Source organism: Cupressus sempervirens, chromosome 2 (assembly GCF_028749045.1).
Source record: "Cupressus sempervirens isolate cs-2001-9-10 chromosome 2, ASM2874904v1, whole genome shotgun sequence".
NCBI classification, from domain to species: domain Eukaryota; kingdom Viridiplantae; phylum Streptophyta; class Pinopsida; order Cupressales; family Cupressaceae; genus Cupressus; species Cupressus sempervirens.
In genome coordinates this window covers 762,548,171-762,566,203 of record NC_143119.1, presented here as the reverse complement: position 1 = coordinate 762,566,203, position 18,033 = coordinate 762,548,171, and the positions used below count along the sequence as shown (strand labels likewise).

Genomic DNA, 18,033 nt, shown 5'->3' with positions numbered 1-18,033 from the left:
TACATAGTCAGAGCCCTAATTTAGGGGAGAACTCTTTATCAGAGATCTAGAGCTCATTTTGAAATTACACAGGTTTTGGGGAGCAAAATTCAAAATTGGATCAAAAGAACTATTGAAAGTTTCAGGGGGTCAAGATTTGTATGCATTCACAAATTATCTCAGATTTTAGCTATGGTTTTGAGGTAGGGTTTGAAAACCCATTGTAGAATTTTATTGAAAAATCTATTTACTTCGTATATTGCTTATTAATTTATTGTATTGATTATTGAATAAAGAATTATATTGTAGATTTTGAAATAGGAAAACTTATTAATCAATAAAACCTGACCAAGGAAAATTATAAAAAAATTGTAGAAAATTATTGTGACTATATTGTTATAAAACCCTTTCTAATATAAAGAAAATTTTGATTATTGGAAATTGGAAGAAAACAATAAATTGAGTAGTTAGGATTTCAATATTAAATTTCTCATTATAATTATGCGATTATCATGAATATGGATAAATATTATTCTAATATCTAAAATAATTTAATCACAAAATTTATTGGAAAAAGAAAAAAGATTAATTAAGAGGAAAGCGTGTTTTAACTGAACTTATGCATACATGTGAAAACAAATATACTAAAAATAGAAACTAAGTATAGTATGGATACATGCATGTGAAAACAATTGTGCTAAAATATAAAGCTAAGTATAGTAGGGTTACATGCATGTGAAAACAAATATGCTAAAAATAGAAAACTAAGTATAGTATGGTTGCATGATTTGAGAGATCAAAGACATGCGAAAATACTAATTACACGTGTATTTTTATTTTATATAGTTTTATTTTTAAGTTTATTTATTTAAAATAATAATAATAATTTAATTTTTAAAATGAAATAGATATTATCCATTTAGTTATAAAGTGAATATTAGTATTAGTGATTATTTAAGTTTAATTAAACTCTTAGTTGCATATAAATGATTTTATAATTATTAATGCAAAAGGGAAGTTAATAAATAAATATTTATAATTTTATTATATTTTAAGAGAAGTTGTGGTAGAGTTCACTTTGTAATCACTTAGTTAATAACTATTTGACTTTATGAGAGAAATTATAAATAATTAAATTAAATTTATAATTTTATCTCTAGTTGCATTATGAATTAAAGGAAAATTAAACGTTAATATTGGACTTAAATAGAATTCAAATTAATATTTTAGAAATGAAATTGATATTAGTATTTAATCTAATAATATACATTTATTTTATTAATTAATTCATTTATGATTCAAGATTATTTAAATTAATAACATGATAATATTGCATGATATTTTATATGTGAAGAGATTGGATATATAAATACTTATTGATTTAAATAAGTATATTGCCATAACAATTTATATTGACATGTATATTCTTACCTTGCTTCTAAACACATCCTTATGACCCGAATTAAACAAGAGATATTGATGACATTAAATCATGTGACTAAAAATTATGTGTTTTCTATTATTTTATTTATAGTCTTGTGATGTTTATTTTTATGATGGTTTTTCTTTGTGGGTTGTTTAGTTGGCCAAGTTAGGATGTGAATTAGAAGCATTTTTGAGATTTCTTTAATGATTATTTGATGGGATGTCACGATGAACTTTATAATTTCAATTGAGATTTATGTTTTATGAGTTTTATGCTATTGAACATTTATGAGAATTTGGGTTTTGATAACCAATGTTATCTTTGGGTTGCTTGTTAAGGAACCAAATTTGATTAATATTACTCTTGTGGTATGTGACACTATTATAGTTTGTGATTTTTGGTAAGATAGTCTAGGTGCATGTCTACAGGAGTGGCTTACAATAGGGGTCCAGGACTCAAAGTGGTCAGTGCTAGGATAACCTATTGTAAATTATGTAATAAGTGATAATCTAGTAATTAATATTTTGGAGAAACACACTAAAAAGATAAGTTAGAGATATTTGCCCCGCCCATGCCTTGAGTGCTTGTATAGACTAAGGATGGGAATGGAATGATAATATACTGGTTTGCCTCATCTTCTTGAGAGGGTATTCTAGTTCTGCATATATCATGTTGAGGGTCTAGAGTTCAAAGTAACCAGTTCAGTGTAACTCAATGCTTGAGGGTCCAGGATCTATTGAGAGATCAATCCAGGGTAACTCAAGTAGTTTGACCATGTGATGACACTCCCTAGAATGTAGTTTGAGTATCCTCTGTAGTTTTTTTTTTTTTTTTTTCCCCTGGTGGTGTACTTGTTGGATGTATTTAATGTGGTTATTTAATTTCATTGATGGTGATTGGTGATTTATGGTTGATGTACTTTTGGCATGTGACTTTTGTCTTGAGGTGGATATCTTTCGTTGACTTTATCTTATGATTTTGGTGATTTGATCTATTCTTGGTTTATAAATGATGTTTTGTTATGTGGTGTTGGTATTGATTTGAGTGTTCTTTCTTTTGGAGTATCTTATCTTCTTGAGTAGTATGTGTTACCTTTGAAGTAGTTTTGGCTATCAGGATTCCTCGCCTAGGATTATTTTATAATTTGATTATCTGTGTGTGGATTGTACATTATCTCTCCTGCACGGTGGGAGTGGGAGTCAGGTTAGGGGACCACGTGGTTGGGAGGTAGTGTATTCTTACCATTTGGGTCCCCCTCAGATTGACAAATTTTGGATGCTTATTGATAAAATGGTACCATTATCATTCTTCCTCTTATCTTGAAGACTTCTATTCATTTGATGTGTCTATGTATCATGTATTTTGAGATCTTGCAGGATATTATATTGTGTATTGATGTACTTGTATCTATTTTCACATACACTAACATGTGCAGTGGATGTTATTCATTAGATGTTCTTTCATATTATTAGTTGTACTTATGCATTTTCTTATATGACTATGTATGTGTTTATTCATTTATGATTATGGACAATGTAATTGAGACTTAAACTTATTAATAAAACTTTCTTAAATGTGACCCAACTTGAAGGAACCCTTGAGGAATTGAAACTGTATTTGTAATTGATTACATGTTCTTGATGTGTATGTATATATTTATTTCACATTATTGTTACTTTAATGTTGTTTAAACTTAAAAAAAAATTGTTTACTAAACTTTGTAACATATTAGATTTATTTCTTTTGGGTTCCCAAGCGGGGCGTTACACTACAACTAGAGCTGGTAAATTCTCATTTAGCTACATTTTGTTGTGTTAAATATGATATGATGTGTACTTTCTTGTTCATTTGAGTATAGTATGATATTGATTAACTTTGTGTAGGGACAGGTACACCTTCTCATGGTGACAAATCTGATACTAGTATTGGTGATAATTTACCAACCTTTCCTAGAACAACTCGTGTTACTTCTACTGGATCGTTGGAGGCATCATTGTTGATGGCTGAGAAAGATAAATTCCCTTAAAATTTCCTAAGCTTTTGGGTACTTTAAAATTGTAATTCTTTAGAGTGTAATTGTAGTTTACTTATTCATAACTCATTTTCGACTAATGATCCCATGATGATTTTGTAGGAAACAATCTTTTTTATGAATTTTTTTATGATTTAACATTGAAGATATTTGGGCCCACATTATGTAAAAAGTGCACAACTTGATATAATTGGTTACTACATTTTTTCATTCATCCATTTGTTGTAATATATTCAATGTACATATCTTGAACTAATTGTTTTATCTATAAATTTTGCTTTTTGTTAAAAGGTGGAATGAGCAAGGCCCCAAATTAAAAGATTAGCTCATAAAAACTATAGAGGATTTCTTTAGTCAAACATTTTGAACAGAATCAGAATTCTAAAAAATCTTGCAAACATCTAAAGACCATGATCTAGACTAGTACAGAAGGGCTCTAAAGCTCAACCCAAAGTATGAGCATCCTCCTATGTTGCCACAGATGGTTTGGAATGAAATCATTGAAGATGCAAAAGAGATGAGACTAAGAGATAAAGGAATTAACCCACCACCCGACAAAAATAGGTATGTGGTAGTATTAATATAATTATGCACAAATTAGTGATCTCTAGTTATTCATTAAAATGGTTGACTTGATTATAATAACTGTAATCATATATCTAACATGGATAATATTCTATGTTAGATATACACCTTTAAAAAAGGTTACAGTTATATATCTAACATGTATACAATTTTGTAAACTATTTACTAACCAAAACATGGCCTCTTCAAAAATTAAAGTTTGTGAAAACTACTAATACCCTTTCATAAATTAGACCCTTACTTTAATCATGCACTTGAGCTAAGTAGAATATGCCATAGAGTTGAAGAAAAACTACTATTACCCATGTATAAATCAAACATTAATTTTAAGCTATAATAAAATGAACTTCATTTATCAACCGTAACATTCCAAAATTTTAGAAAACAATCATATTCAGAAAAGATTTTAAGATAACTTCAAAAACTCAAATTTTATACTTTTTTTTAACTATGGTAAAATCATTCATATATAACAAGGAACTGATATCTCAAAAATTCAAAGAGACTAGTTCATATAAAGTAGTATTTCAATCAAACTTCAAAATTTATACATACACTATAGTTTGTAAAATTAAATCTTTCATAGATAAGAAATAATTGATTTGCAAACCATAATACCACCTTATTAAAAGAGTGGATTCTCTTCCTAGGATTGAGAAAGCATTTGTTATTGAAGAGAATTATCCATCATGATGTTGTCCATAAGCATTCCCAAGCTGGAACTTAAACAACTGTTCCCCAAAAGTATTATGCATGCATCCCTTCAACATATTTGAAATCTCACTATCAACATTATGTTTGTTCCATGAATATGGATTATATGTATTATTCCAGCTTTGTTCAACCATTCCATTTCCATAAGAAGCTCCTACATTGCTTCCCACAATTGCATCAAAACTAGACAAATAATTTCCATAACCATCATCAACACCACCCACATTAAACTACTTATAATTTCTTTGTGGATAAACTATACTAGTTATTGGAGCCCAAGCCAAATTGGGTATGCAGATACTATTGTCAAGATAAGGAGTAAAAAATTTATTTATTTGACCATATAATTTTTCTCCAATAACTACATTGCAACCATTATCTACATATATGTCAAGACCTTGATTATTGTTGTTTGTCCCATGGTTGTTTTGAAAACCTAATTCTTTTGGAACTTGAATGAAAGATTTACTAGGCATATTGTTCATTGTTTGGGTATTCTCTAGAAGAGAAGTTGTAGTACATGATTAAATACATAGATTACAGTTATATATCTAACATGTATATGATTCTATTGTTATAGACTTAAAAAAGATTATAGTTATATATCTAACAAAAAAGTATAGTTGAGCAATTAAAAAGAAGAGCAAATTATAAAAACAATCGTAATTAGAGATACTGGAACACACTTTTACCCAGATCTTACGAAATGATGTTAGTTATTTCCATCTTATGACGAACATTTATATGAAATGAGAGCAATTCTCTAAAAAATAACATACCTTGTCAGAAAACAATATGATTAATCATATGAGGACCTATACAACAAGGAATCGATTACCATGCAATCAATTTGACTAATCTTTGCATGTTTTTCCATAATAGAGCTTCAACCAGGCAAAAATTGGCTTCATTCATGCATAAATATTAAAAGAGTTGTTCTAGATTTTGCTTTGTACTTTTACCCTTTTCAATTATTTTTGGAGAAGGTAAATGTACAATTATATATATTATAAAGAAAAGATTCACAAATGGGAGTTTCCTTAAACAAAATAGGTGATACAAGTTAAATAAAAAATAATTAGACCTCCCCTATCTTCATGAGTTATAATGGTTACTTGTTAGGAAATTGGTGGGTTCAAACAAATTTTGGTTTAAGGAATATGAAAAAGAAATAATTTTGTTTCACATATTTCTAAAATATATTAAAGTTTACATATACAGGCTATAGGACACATCAAAGGCGACACAAGCTAGGAAAGAGAAGATTGGTCAACACTATCTTAGCTCTAGTGGATATATGAAAATTCACTCGCGCCTTGTAAGTAGCAGTAAATGAAATTTCATATCAATTTTTTAAATATAAATTACAAATAATCAATACATTCAATATTGATAATATTATGCAAAAAATGCAGGACATTGAATTTAATCTAGCACCCACAGAAGAGGACAAACAAATTGGCTTCAAGCAAGGCTATACAACAACGGTTTCTCACCACCGCACAAATTCTAGTGGCCAAACCAATGTAGAAGATTCTGGTGCACCGGTTGACACTCATGTAATTAGGCTTAATGAATACTAACAATAATTAAGAACTTCAAGAGAAATAGTCTATTTGATGTTAATTTCTAACAATGATAACAATGTACACTTGCCATTTCACTATAGCCTACTACTCTTGGGACAAATCTTACTCATGATGATGAAGGCATGAATCCTACACATGACAAAGACCTTTATGTGCATCACAATGATATAGGTACATATTCAGTTTCTATTGAAAATTAATCATGTAATTATTATTAATAAAATTTAACATATTAAATTACATTTGGTGTAATCTTTATGTGATAATTTTTGAGTATGCATAGTGTGATGTTAGTGTTGAGCATGTTGAGGTTGGGGCTGAAAAAAAAAAAAGAGTAGATGATGTGGCACTATCAAGTAAAGAAAAATCCCTATTATGTTCTTTAGATTAATGAAATACTTACAAAATTAAAAAAAAATGTTTAGAATTAAACACATTAATTTCTTATTTCAAGGATGCATCAACCTTGTCCTCGAAAAAAGAAGAGGAAGCCTCATGTCATAAGAGTAGAGCCACAAGAGCCACATAAGAATGTCGAAGATAGTCATGATGAGCCTATTAGCCTTTATCTTCAACAAAAGAAAAAACAAAAAAAGAAATGAATATTAGAAACCTTGTTTGATGATGAATGTGTTGATGAATTTTTACAACTATTGCTTATTAATGAATTTTATGTCATGTTATTGAATATTGTTATGTGATTATAATGATTGATGTGTTCATGAATTATTGATGAATGTTTATAGGTATTAATGAATTATATATTGTGTTAATGAATGCTATGTGAATATAATGATTGATGTGTGTTCACAAATTATTGTTGAATGTTTATACGTACTAATTAATTGTATGTCATATTAATGAATGTTATGTGATTATAATGATTCAATGATATACTTCTAAAATGAATGAATGAAATATTTACTTAGTTGTTAATGGGGAATTCAGAGTGATTATAGGTGGTGGGGGGGAGAGGCCAAATGAGCTTCTACCTTTACGCGGTTGGCCTTGCTAAGTAGAGAATATGAAAGGATTCTTGAAACCAAGTGAAGCTTAAACTAACCTATTGAGTTGGGAGAAAACAAGACTTTCAACTTGGAGGCAAGTGTCATCCTATAGTGGACTGGGCTGAAAGTGAACTACAAGCAGACCCTGCCTCATATTAGGTTATATGCTTTTCATACAAGATTGAGACAAATAATTATGTATTGAAACTATCACCTATTTCTGATTTGATATGATTTTCTTTTTGAAATGCAAGTTAAAATTGCTTTTGTCATCAATCTTCCAAACAATGCTAATGAAGACCTTTTAAGAAAGTTGTTTGAACCTTTTAGGAAGGTATAGTTTTTTCTTCATTCTTTATTATAAAATAAAAATTTGAAAATGGTCAATTTTCTCAGCTAGTTGTTGAGATATTTGTGTAAGGCTGCAGTTAGAAAGAGTTTCTATATCCAAAAAGAGTATTGTGCTTGTTGGCTTTGTTCACTTCTTGACACATGCTGTAAGTATAAAATCAGATGTCACAACAATAATTTTTCATAAGTATGCTTCTTTTTTCTGATGCTACAATTTGATTGATATAAAATTACAAAATTTTTAACAGATTTGAGGTCTGATGTATTCTTTTGACTTATTTTTTCACATTCTATAATGGTTGTTATGCTTGGTTTCTTTGTTGAGTGCGGATGGTACATATTTTGTGGTTCTTTGCTAAATGGGTATCATCTATTTTGTAACAGGACCTTGATAAAGCAATCAAAGAACTTGATGGTAAAACTATTGATGGTCTTGATATAGAAATCAAATAATATGGTTCTTTTTCAACCTTCCATTGAATATCACTTTTATTGTTTGTACATGATAGTTTTGTTTCTATTTTAAAACTCCTATGTTTATAGTGTTGACTTGATATCAAAATATAGATTATAAAGTCCATTAGAATTCTCATTAGCTTCATTCACCGATATAGATATGTGCTTCCTCAACCGTTGTTCGGGAGATACTTATTGCTTTGTTGATTTTCTCAATTAGGTAATGGTTGCAAAGACAACGGAGAAGGCTAAGAAATGAAATTGTGAAGACAAGTGTTCATAATCTTTCCAGTTAACTTGTGCTCTGATCGATATATTCATCTCTCAATATTCTTTAGCTTAAGAAGAAAGGGCTTTTGAGTGAATTTTAGTTATTAGGTATGAAACTATCAACAAAATAGAGATTGAATTGTTTTAGCCTTACTGGAATTAATGGGGATTGCAGTGGGTGAGTTTATAAAAAGTCAAGTAGCAGATTGGGATGATGATGTGATAACAAGTACAAGGTTTAAGGTATTCAGTGGGAAAAGGTCGAAGTGGGAAGCTAGGTTTCAGTTCTGGAGAGATCTCATCATCAAGGTTGCTCGACCTTTGGGTCGAATTATACTCAATACATAAAAGGTTAATTGTCTTCTCTTCCCTTCATTGTTGGTATAATCTAATTATACAGATTTTTGTTTTAATTTGGACATATGCACTATATGAAAAAATATTTTTTTCTTACACAACAATAGGAATTTAATTATATTTATGCTTTTTTCCTAGTAAAGCTTTTTTAATATTTATATCTAGTAAGGCTATGTTAATATTTTGTGCACTATGTTTTAAAGATTTGTGACCATGGATTCCTTTTGAATGGATCTATCAAGAGTCCTATAACAAACCTCACTAAATGTCTATTTGGTGGTTTTACCAATGTGGCCAAATTCATACTTGGTTCAAGGTAGAATTTGTATCCATAGCTGACAGGAAGCTCTATCTCAGGCTATATAGCCACATCATGCCTAAACATAGCCTATCCTCACCCTATTTATATTCTTCTATAGCTCATTTCAAAATGATGTACTTCTATTCATAGTGATGAGGAGATAATCAAACTTACCAATATTTGATAGGAGTCAAGTCATGTTTTGTTATCATTAAAAAGAGTAAGAGGGTGTTGGTTCATGGAATAGATTATTGACCTATTAATAATACAATAATAACACTAGTACCATTTCAACACAACAAAATCTATCAAAAGAGTCAACAATAAAAAAATGTCTAGTAATAATGTTATTAGCTAGATACACAGTGAGACTATTTCATTTTTTTTTAAAACTCTACTGTCGTTGATATTTCAATGTGGCTTGCCATCGATTGTATGGCAAGCCTGTCAAATCATCTCTGGATGTCCTCAATATTTTGATACAGACTAACATTGAAGGTATGACAAACCCGTCAAATCATCTCTGGCAGGCGTTGATATTTCGATGGGGTTTGTTGTCAATGGTATAACAAACCCGTTGAATCATCTCTGGTTGACGTCGATAGGTCGACATTTTGAATTAGTTGTCCAACATTGCCATGTGACATAGATGGGGATGATTTTTGGTAGAATGGCTCGTCGATAAATCAATAGCCGTGGAGTGTGTCAAACTTTTGATGCAATTCTAGCGACTTTGACTTTTGACATGGAAGTGCTAAAATTTTGACCACCCACACGTCAAAAAATTGGTCCAAATTTACTAGTCAATAGAAATACAAGGTTTTTTTTATAGCTATATCAAGAGTTAAATTACTCGACAACCTTCGTATAGAGCCACCATTCTCCTTTGATCAATATTCAAGAATGAAAACAAACCATATACCATTATTAGAAAGAAAAAGTCTCAATTGCAACAACTTTCACTATAAAGGAGAGAGGTACAAAATATCGTACTTTCCATTAATATATATGAATCTATGTGTGTTTACTTCACCAAATTTTAATTAGCTACATTTATGCATTTCAATATCATCTTTCCCTAATGTATAAAGTTGTTGTGTTATAGGTATGTTGAAAAGATATCCTTTGTGGCAATGCAGTACAATTTATTGATTTATGCATATTTGCATATATCCAATATGAACTATTATGTTTATGTAGAATGAAATTGATTAATTAATATATGTAGCTTGCTTTGTCTACACAACTTGAATTACCTATATGTTTATTGTAACCTTGTGAAACTTGATGAACCGAGCAAAAACTTCCTAAAGAACCTAGTTGATGGAGCTAAAAGGAATTTCAATTTGAAAGGTGCAAATTTCAGGCAATGTCTATGTAGGGACCACCATTCATTAGAATTTTTAATTAATAAAAGCTAAAGAAATTGTTTTGTATTATGTTTTAGTTTAATTTTTAAATTATTAAAAAAAATTGGTGAACATACAAAGTTTCAACAAGTAATAAATCTTTTTTCTTCTACATTTCTTATATGGATGTAAGAATATGAATGCGGCTATCTTGGATTTGATTGTTATCCATGTCAAATTAACAATGTTTCATTTATTTTTTGTTGTTTACATTCCTTTCACGTTGTATTAACTATTTGGAAAAAATATACGTGGGCAACTATCTTATATAGACTTCCACCTTTTGCCACTATCGGTGTACCCCTTGCTCCTTCGAGTGCAAGTGCTAGTTATTTTCTTTTGCTCAAAATTTCCCTACCATCTCCAAGCATCATGGAAATTAAAGATCAAGATAGAAAAATTTTAATTCTTTTTTGGATAGTAGATTTAAATTTGAACTTTCACTAAAGTTTTCAAGATTTTATAGTAATGACATGAGTAAAGTCGGTGTTTTCACTGTGACAAAGTTAATGCATCACATTCTCTCCCACTTTTTAATTTCATTCATTCACTCTTTTTGGAAAGCTATAATGACACATGGCTTGCAAAACTTGAGCTTTTGGCAATCAAATTTGACCATAAAAATTATGTCAAGATTGGCTACCCATCTGTGGGCCTAAACTTGTTCAACAAGCCCCATGCACGTATTTACTTGGATCGCCAGTTGCTAAATGGCCCATAGAACTACCTTTATTACAATTTGTTTATTAAATAAAAATTAGAAAAATCTTTTGAAATAATTTTAAAATAATTATTAAATCGTTACAAAATGATTTATTTGGGGAATTTAGTCTATTGCATAGAGGCTTCCTTCTGGATCGATTGCTTTAGAAAAAATTAAAAAGAAGGGAACGAGTGCATACCATGTACCAAACTGGTGGTTGAAGAGGGGCTAGCCCAAGAAAGAAAACGTGGATGAAGCAAAATGAAAAATGGTTAGTTAAGTGGGACATTAACATACTAGAATGCCCTAACACCAACGAAGAGATGGTTCGTGCTGGGAAAATTTAAAGCGGTAATGTGGACAAAACAATTAGGGAAGAAAAAGGCCCACTATGTGAAAGAGTTCAACCACACCTTGTGTCATGAGATTAAAGATTACTTCCATGTAGATATGAAAGGTAAAAATGGGCTATGAGTGGTGCAACTACGAATAGGATCCATCATTTATGGTGTGAGATGGGGAGGTGGACAATGCCCAAGGAGGATTGGGAAGAAAGAAAATGCATCTACTATAGTAAAGGATGTGTCGAAACGGAATGACACTTCATCTTTGAGTGTGCAATATACCAAGATATGAGGACAATTTGAAGGAGGGCCAATTACACCAGATTTTGAGGAAATAAGACTACATAAAACAACAATATTCTTAAAGCAGATTCATACATTGAAAAGAACATGAAAAAAATCCTTTAGGGTGGTTGGTCTCATGGATGTCATTAAAATACCTTCATTCATTCATTGTCTTCGTGTGAGAAAGTGGTTTTACATTGTTTTATGCTATAATTGATAGTCTATTTTTTTATAAAACCGTCAATATTATACTTAAATTTGTTAATAACTGTCAAAATTTATTAAATTAAATATATGCAATATTTCCAAAACATAATATACAAACTTATTTTACCAATTTGAAGTATTAATATCAATACATAAACTTATAAAATTTCTTAATTTGACATATATCACTAATTGATAATTATTTTAAAGAGTTTTATATTATTTTATAAAACATATGAATTTAGAAATTTAAATTAGATTTTTCCAAATAGTACTGATTGATATTTATATTATAATGATAAAATATTTCAGTTAAAAGAAATATTAAATTATTTATAAATTAGGGGAAAATGATAATTAATATTTATCTTACAAGGTAGATAAAAGACATTAAAATGACTAAACCCTCATAAAAGAATCATATGACACGCAAGAGTGTCAAACTTCGGACTTGATTGTACCCATCGTTAGTACAATGGTTCAGTCCCATGAGGGGGGCTTAAGCTCTATTTTTTAGGAAGTAGGTGGGCTCGTGCACAAAATTATATTTTACTATGGTATTATTCATAGTCTTAGAAAGTAGAAGTTTCTAATTTTTAAGAAGTGGATGAAAAAGAGGTGAAACTGGAAATAGACCCACCAATTTAAGAGTGCTTGTTTCTACTTATCAAATTTTCAAATTTTAAATTTTACATTATACAACAGAAGTCATAAGTCATGCCACCCCTAGGTTCAAGGCAAAATCTGTGTTCCAAAATAGTAAACATGATAATTTATTTGTTTGGAGGCCACACGCACTCTTTAATCATTTCATATTAAAAAACCAATATTGAACTAACAAAAAATGATAGTTAAATTTGCTTGTCCCGGTCTAGCGCGTGGAGGCCACGCGCTCTCACAACTTATATAATTTAGAAAGGCAAAAGAAAAAGAATTTGATATTATGGACAAAATAGTATGACATCATTGACTACGAATTCAGTGACGAAAAATCCAATACCATGGGCTCCCCCATTGTTTTAACTTCTATCAATTTCTTGTCTATGTTGAGAGGTTAATTTGATGGCCATATTATGATATTGATCAAGAATATTACTTTATTCTTACCTTTGCTATCTAAAAGGACATTAATAAAAAAAATTTGGAAAGAATAAACTAAAATAATTCTATTCTAATTTATTTGTTTGATATGCTTATATTCACAATAGTATTTTTTTAATGATATAAATTTGTTCTTAATATTGTAAAACACAGTGGTATATCTTGCATCATTCTTGTTAGGAGGGTTAAAATTTTGAATAGTATGTATATAATCAATTTATAAAATAGTGGTGCATGTATTCAATATTAGAAAATAGGCTGAAGAAATAAATTATAACACAAGGAAGGTGACATTAGAGTTAATTTCGGGAAGAATATGATGTATCTTTAGTACAAGAGCTTTGACAATGATTTTGTTGAGAAAGTGAGCAATGCGATTGATTGCCAATTGCATAGTCTTCTAGAACACCAAACTTAAGGCACGAATTTTCATTTTCCTCTTATCAATAACCTTTAGCAAGGAATTAGAATTTTGAGCTTCAAGGTAACTTTTATATAAATAGTCTTGTAGAATAAAGGTTACCATTTATATTTTGTTATTTGACAAAAAATATTGTGCATGTTATTATTATTATTCCAAAAAAGTCAAGGATTCATAGATTCTCATACCCATGAAATACTTTTATCACAAAGGTTCCTTGAATTTGAATAGACTCTTCCATAACATTATGGGTAAAATATCCCCTCTCAAGCTAGTCTCTCACCAAGGTAAATAGAAGAAATATGAGGTCACACTAGAATTTTTTAAGTCTTGCAACACTCTATTGATTGAGATAACAACCACGAAATAGTCTTGTAGAATAAAGGTTACCAAATATTTTGTTATTTGATGAAAAAATATTATCCAAATTATTATTATTCCAAATAAGTCAAGGATTCATAGATTCTCATGCCTATTATGGCAAAGGTTCCTTGAATTTGAATAGACTCCTCCATAACAATAAGGGTAAAATATCCCCTTCCAAGCTAGTCTCTCACCAAGGTGAATGGAAGAAATATGAGGCCACACTAGAATTTTTTAAGTCTTAGCAATGTTCTATTGATTGAGATAGTAAGCTCGAAAAAGTGAAGTGAGAAGGTGAACTCCAACCTCATTGCAATAGAACCACACACCACACTTGCAGTAGGGGTCAAGTGAACAAAGAGAGGTAAGAGCCGGTGCAATCATAATTGAGAGAACAAGCTCCAAAAAGTGGACAAGGGTGGGGGCCTAGGAGCTACCAACAAACAATGTGAAGTATAGGAGCCACAATAAGTCTAAAAACAATTAGGGAGAAGGGGGAGGTAAAATGTATTATGGAGATGAGTATATATTACAGTAAGGGTTTACCCAAACCAGTAAAGAGTCTGGATGGAATTCAAAGAAAAGAAGATACATAAACCATTGATACATAATAAGAGTACATAAAATAAACAATTATTTAGAATACATGTAATTGGCACATTGCATAACATAACAAACGTAGATAAAATATAAAACTATTTAGAACACATGCAATTGGCACATTGTATAACATAACAAGCATAGATAAAAATATACAATTATTTAGAGCACATGTAATTGGCACATTGTATAATTCACACAATGTGCCAATGTTCTTAGTGCAACTTCTAGGGCTTTGCATTGTGGTTCTGCATATCTTGACATAATCATCATTCATATGAGCACAAGCAAGTTATATCCATTTGAATGACTGAGAAACGATTTTAATTATATTAAAGAAAAAACAACAGTCTACAATAGTCTAGGGCCAAAGCACATCCCCATGCTGCCAAACAGAGATGCATACAATTTATTCCTTTCATTATTTAAACTCATTTTCCATTCTGTTATATTAGTATCGAGACATCACACATTAAGGCAAAAATAAAACTTGAACTCTTTTAATCTAGAAATCAAGTCTTAATGTGTGATGTCTAAGCCTATCCGGTATGCCCATCATCAGTACATCTTCATCGCTGCCTCCATAACAAGGACGGCTGTCTTGTACTGCAAAACTATCAATCTCTTGGACAGAATGTTCAGGGGTTTTATCATCACCTGTGTAGTTTTCACCATTGGAAGCAGTAACAGCAGGGACAGAACTAACAGGTTTATGACCTTGACGTCCCTGCAAGCTAACATGGCGAAGCAGCTTATTCCTTGTTGAAAAGGTGAGACTGCAAGAACAATACCATTCCCTGTGCCCACACTTGTTTCCATGTGTTTTCAGATCACCCAAGAAAGAAAACTCCTTTCCACACTTGTTGCAGCTATACATCTTAGCACAATGGCTTCTCCTGTAATGGTTCCTCAGGGACACAACTGATTTCAAGTGCTTGAAATTGGGATGATGCTTATTATGCTTGCATCCTTCAAATGGGCATGAATAATTTGATCTTCTAGACTTGGGTTTACTCAATGTTAAAGTTTCCACCTTGTCTTTGTATTGAGGCAGCCCTTTAAAATCACAGTCAAGGAAAAATTAGTTAATTTTGACTATTTAATACAAGCTTAGTCTAAAAATCAGTAATAGTATGCCATGTTTAAATCAACCATTGTATTGCTAGAGATGAGATCACATAGAAAAAATTAGGTCTTTCTGAGTATTTAATACTTTTAGTCTAAAAATCAGTCATTGGTATGTGATGTTAAAGCCAACCTTTATATTGCTTGTGATGAGATCGCATGTGAAGGCGCAAATTCCCTTCTCGCCTGAACTCTTTTCCACAGATGCTGCACATGTGACTCTGCTCTGCAAGAATGTCAGCCGCAGCCATTTCTACAACTTCTTCTTCTTCGCATGTAGAACTGAAGCTTTGACACTGTGAGAAGATTGAATGACTTAAACATCACATGCTAAGACTTGATTCTTATACTTAAAGTGTTAAACAATCAAAATCGACTTAATATCGAATCAAAGTAACTTTTGTGATCACCTCGCAGATTATGATGGGATTAATGGCAGAATTTGGTTGATCATGAATTTCTGTTTGTAAAAATCGCTTCACTTCCTCGGCTTTTTCTCGAAGCCAAGAAAGCTCTGAAGTGAGAGCGAACAGATTTGTTTCACCTTCATCATAAATATCATCACCAGAGAGAGTTTGCCACGAGTTTTCTTCCTCCGCACTATAAATTGTTTGGTCTATAAATTCCATGAGAGCCGCTGAGTCACTGAAATCTGCGTGTGCCCAAACAGGCAGAAGGTTTGTTTAAGTAGAGTGGTTTGGGTTGTTTGGTCTGGGAAGCGCGTGGAAGGCACACGCCAATCCATATAATATTCGCACCAATTTCCACACAAGCAGGTTCATTAGACAGATCTTTTTGTTTTTCTTATTATACAAATAGAAAGAAACAATAGGCAACTTCTCCGGATTGGAAAACATATACACAGTAATTTAAGAGGAGATTTGTACTAGTTTACGCAATTCTATGGACGAGATGCCTCATAGTACATAAATACGAATATATGGAGTACAATTTGACAAAAATGTCACATCTATGGGGGAAGAGATCTTGATGTTAACCAGGGTAACTTCGTGCATGTAGATCTCTTAAATTGTGAGTCGAATTATGCATTGTTTTTGGTGCATCTCTGTAGGTGACTAAAGAGCTTAAAGCTAAGGTTTCAGTTTCAGCATTTGGACATTTAGGGATCTCTCTGTAGAGGTTGTAGAGTGCGTAGTGGCCAAACAAGTATCATTTTAAAACAATCGTCTGATACCCATTATGTTCACCCTCCAATATCCGTTCACAAAAAAAATGTTGCTTTTGGCAAAAATGGACCAATCAGTAAGTAAGAAAGCTAAAAAATGATCAACTATTAGTACATGTGTGATCAGCTATTAGTACACATGTTATTGGAAATTAGTACATGTGTTATCATTTTTTGAGGCTTTCTAAAAAAGGTAATTGGGGGTATCTATCACGAGACCCTAACAGTCATTGTACCTCCTAGTAACTACCTGGCCTCTTCCCCTACATTGTCTAGCCTAAGTATTTCACAAACGTTTGAGTGAGTGAGTTTTTTTTTTTTTTTTTTGGGAAACATGTTTGCTTACATAGATATCTGCATTCTCTGTCTCTTTAGAGAACACTTGATTACAACATTATGAGCAAGCATACATTCAAAGTAGAGGCATCCTTCGGCTAAGCAGCCACGTGTAGGGGGATTATGTTTATCAAGTTCACCTAGGTGTTGAACCTAGCCTAAGGAGGTTTGAACCTTGGTGCATGACATTATCTCCTCTTACCATCATCCTCAAATTAAAGTTTTTAATAATGTTTATGAAGATAAATATGATTGACTTAAATATCACACACTAATAACTGACTTCCACATTGAAAATGTCAAATAGTCAAAGTTGATTTCCACACTTAATTTGTTCTTAGCGTGTTATGTTTAAGAATGACCAGTCAAACAGCCTATAGAGACCCATGGATAACTTGAAAATGAGAAATGGACTCTCAAACATCGTGTAGAGATCCACATGTAGCTAGCAACCAAAAAGAAGAGAGACCCAATGGCTGCCAGCCCATCAACTAGGTTGCCATTTTAAAGAACTGTTTTATTGATAAAGTAAAAACAAATTATATATTTAAAAAATGACCGCCTAAAGAAATAGAATTGTAGAAAGAATAAGAAAAAAGATTTTTTTATTGAAGATTAGAGAACTAATACACAATTCAATTGAATATTGAATAAAACTAATTACTCAAATATAACAAAATTGACCAACAATAAAATATTTTAAAAAAACAAGAACCAAAACAACCATTTGAGAAGAATTTCAAAGGAATTTGTAGACTTTCAACTGCGGAGTTCAATTCGCCTGACATAATTAATTCATACATTTCGGTAAGCAAACAAATATTACCAATAAGTTATTCATCTTTATGGTCACCGTTAAGTGTCATGCCGGGCTTTATTATCATTT

The 18,033-nt window shown here is 31.1% G+C and overlaps 1 protein-coding gene across 1 annotated transcript; it reads right to left on the bottom strand.

Annotated features, from left to right (window-relative positions):
• Positions 1 to 14,792: 14,792 nt before the first annotated feature.
• LOC149575678 (zinc finger protein STOP1 homolog) lies at positions 14,793 to 16,313 on the bottom strand. Its single transcript, XM_089815440.1, has 3 exons — positions 16,036 to 16,313; positions 15,759 to 15,921; positions 14,793 to 15,556 (listed from the first exon to the last, which is right to left on the bottom strand). The coding sequence occupies exons 1-3, from the start codon at positions 16,252 to 16,254 to the stop codon at positions 15,006 to 15,008; spliced, it is 933 nt and encodes a 310-aa protein (XP_089671566.1). The 5' UTR covers positions 16,255 to 16,313; the 3' UTR covers positions 14,793 to 15,005.
• Positions 16,314 to 18,033: the final 1,720 nt, after the last annotated feature.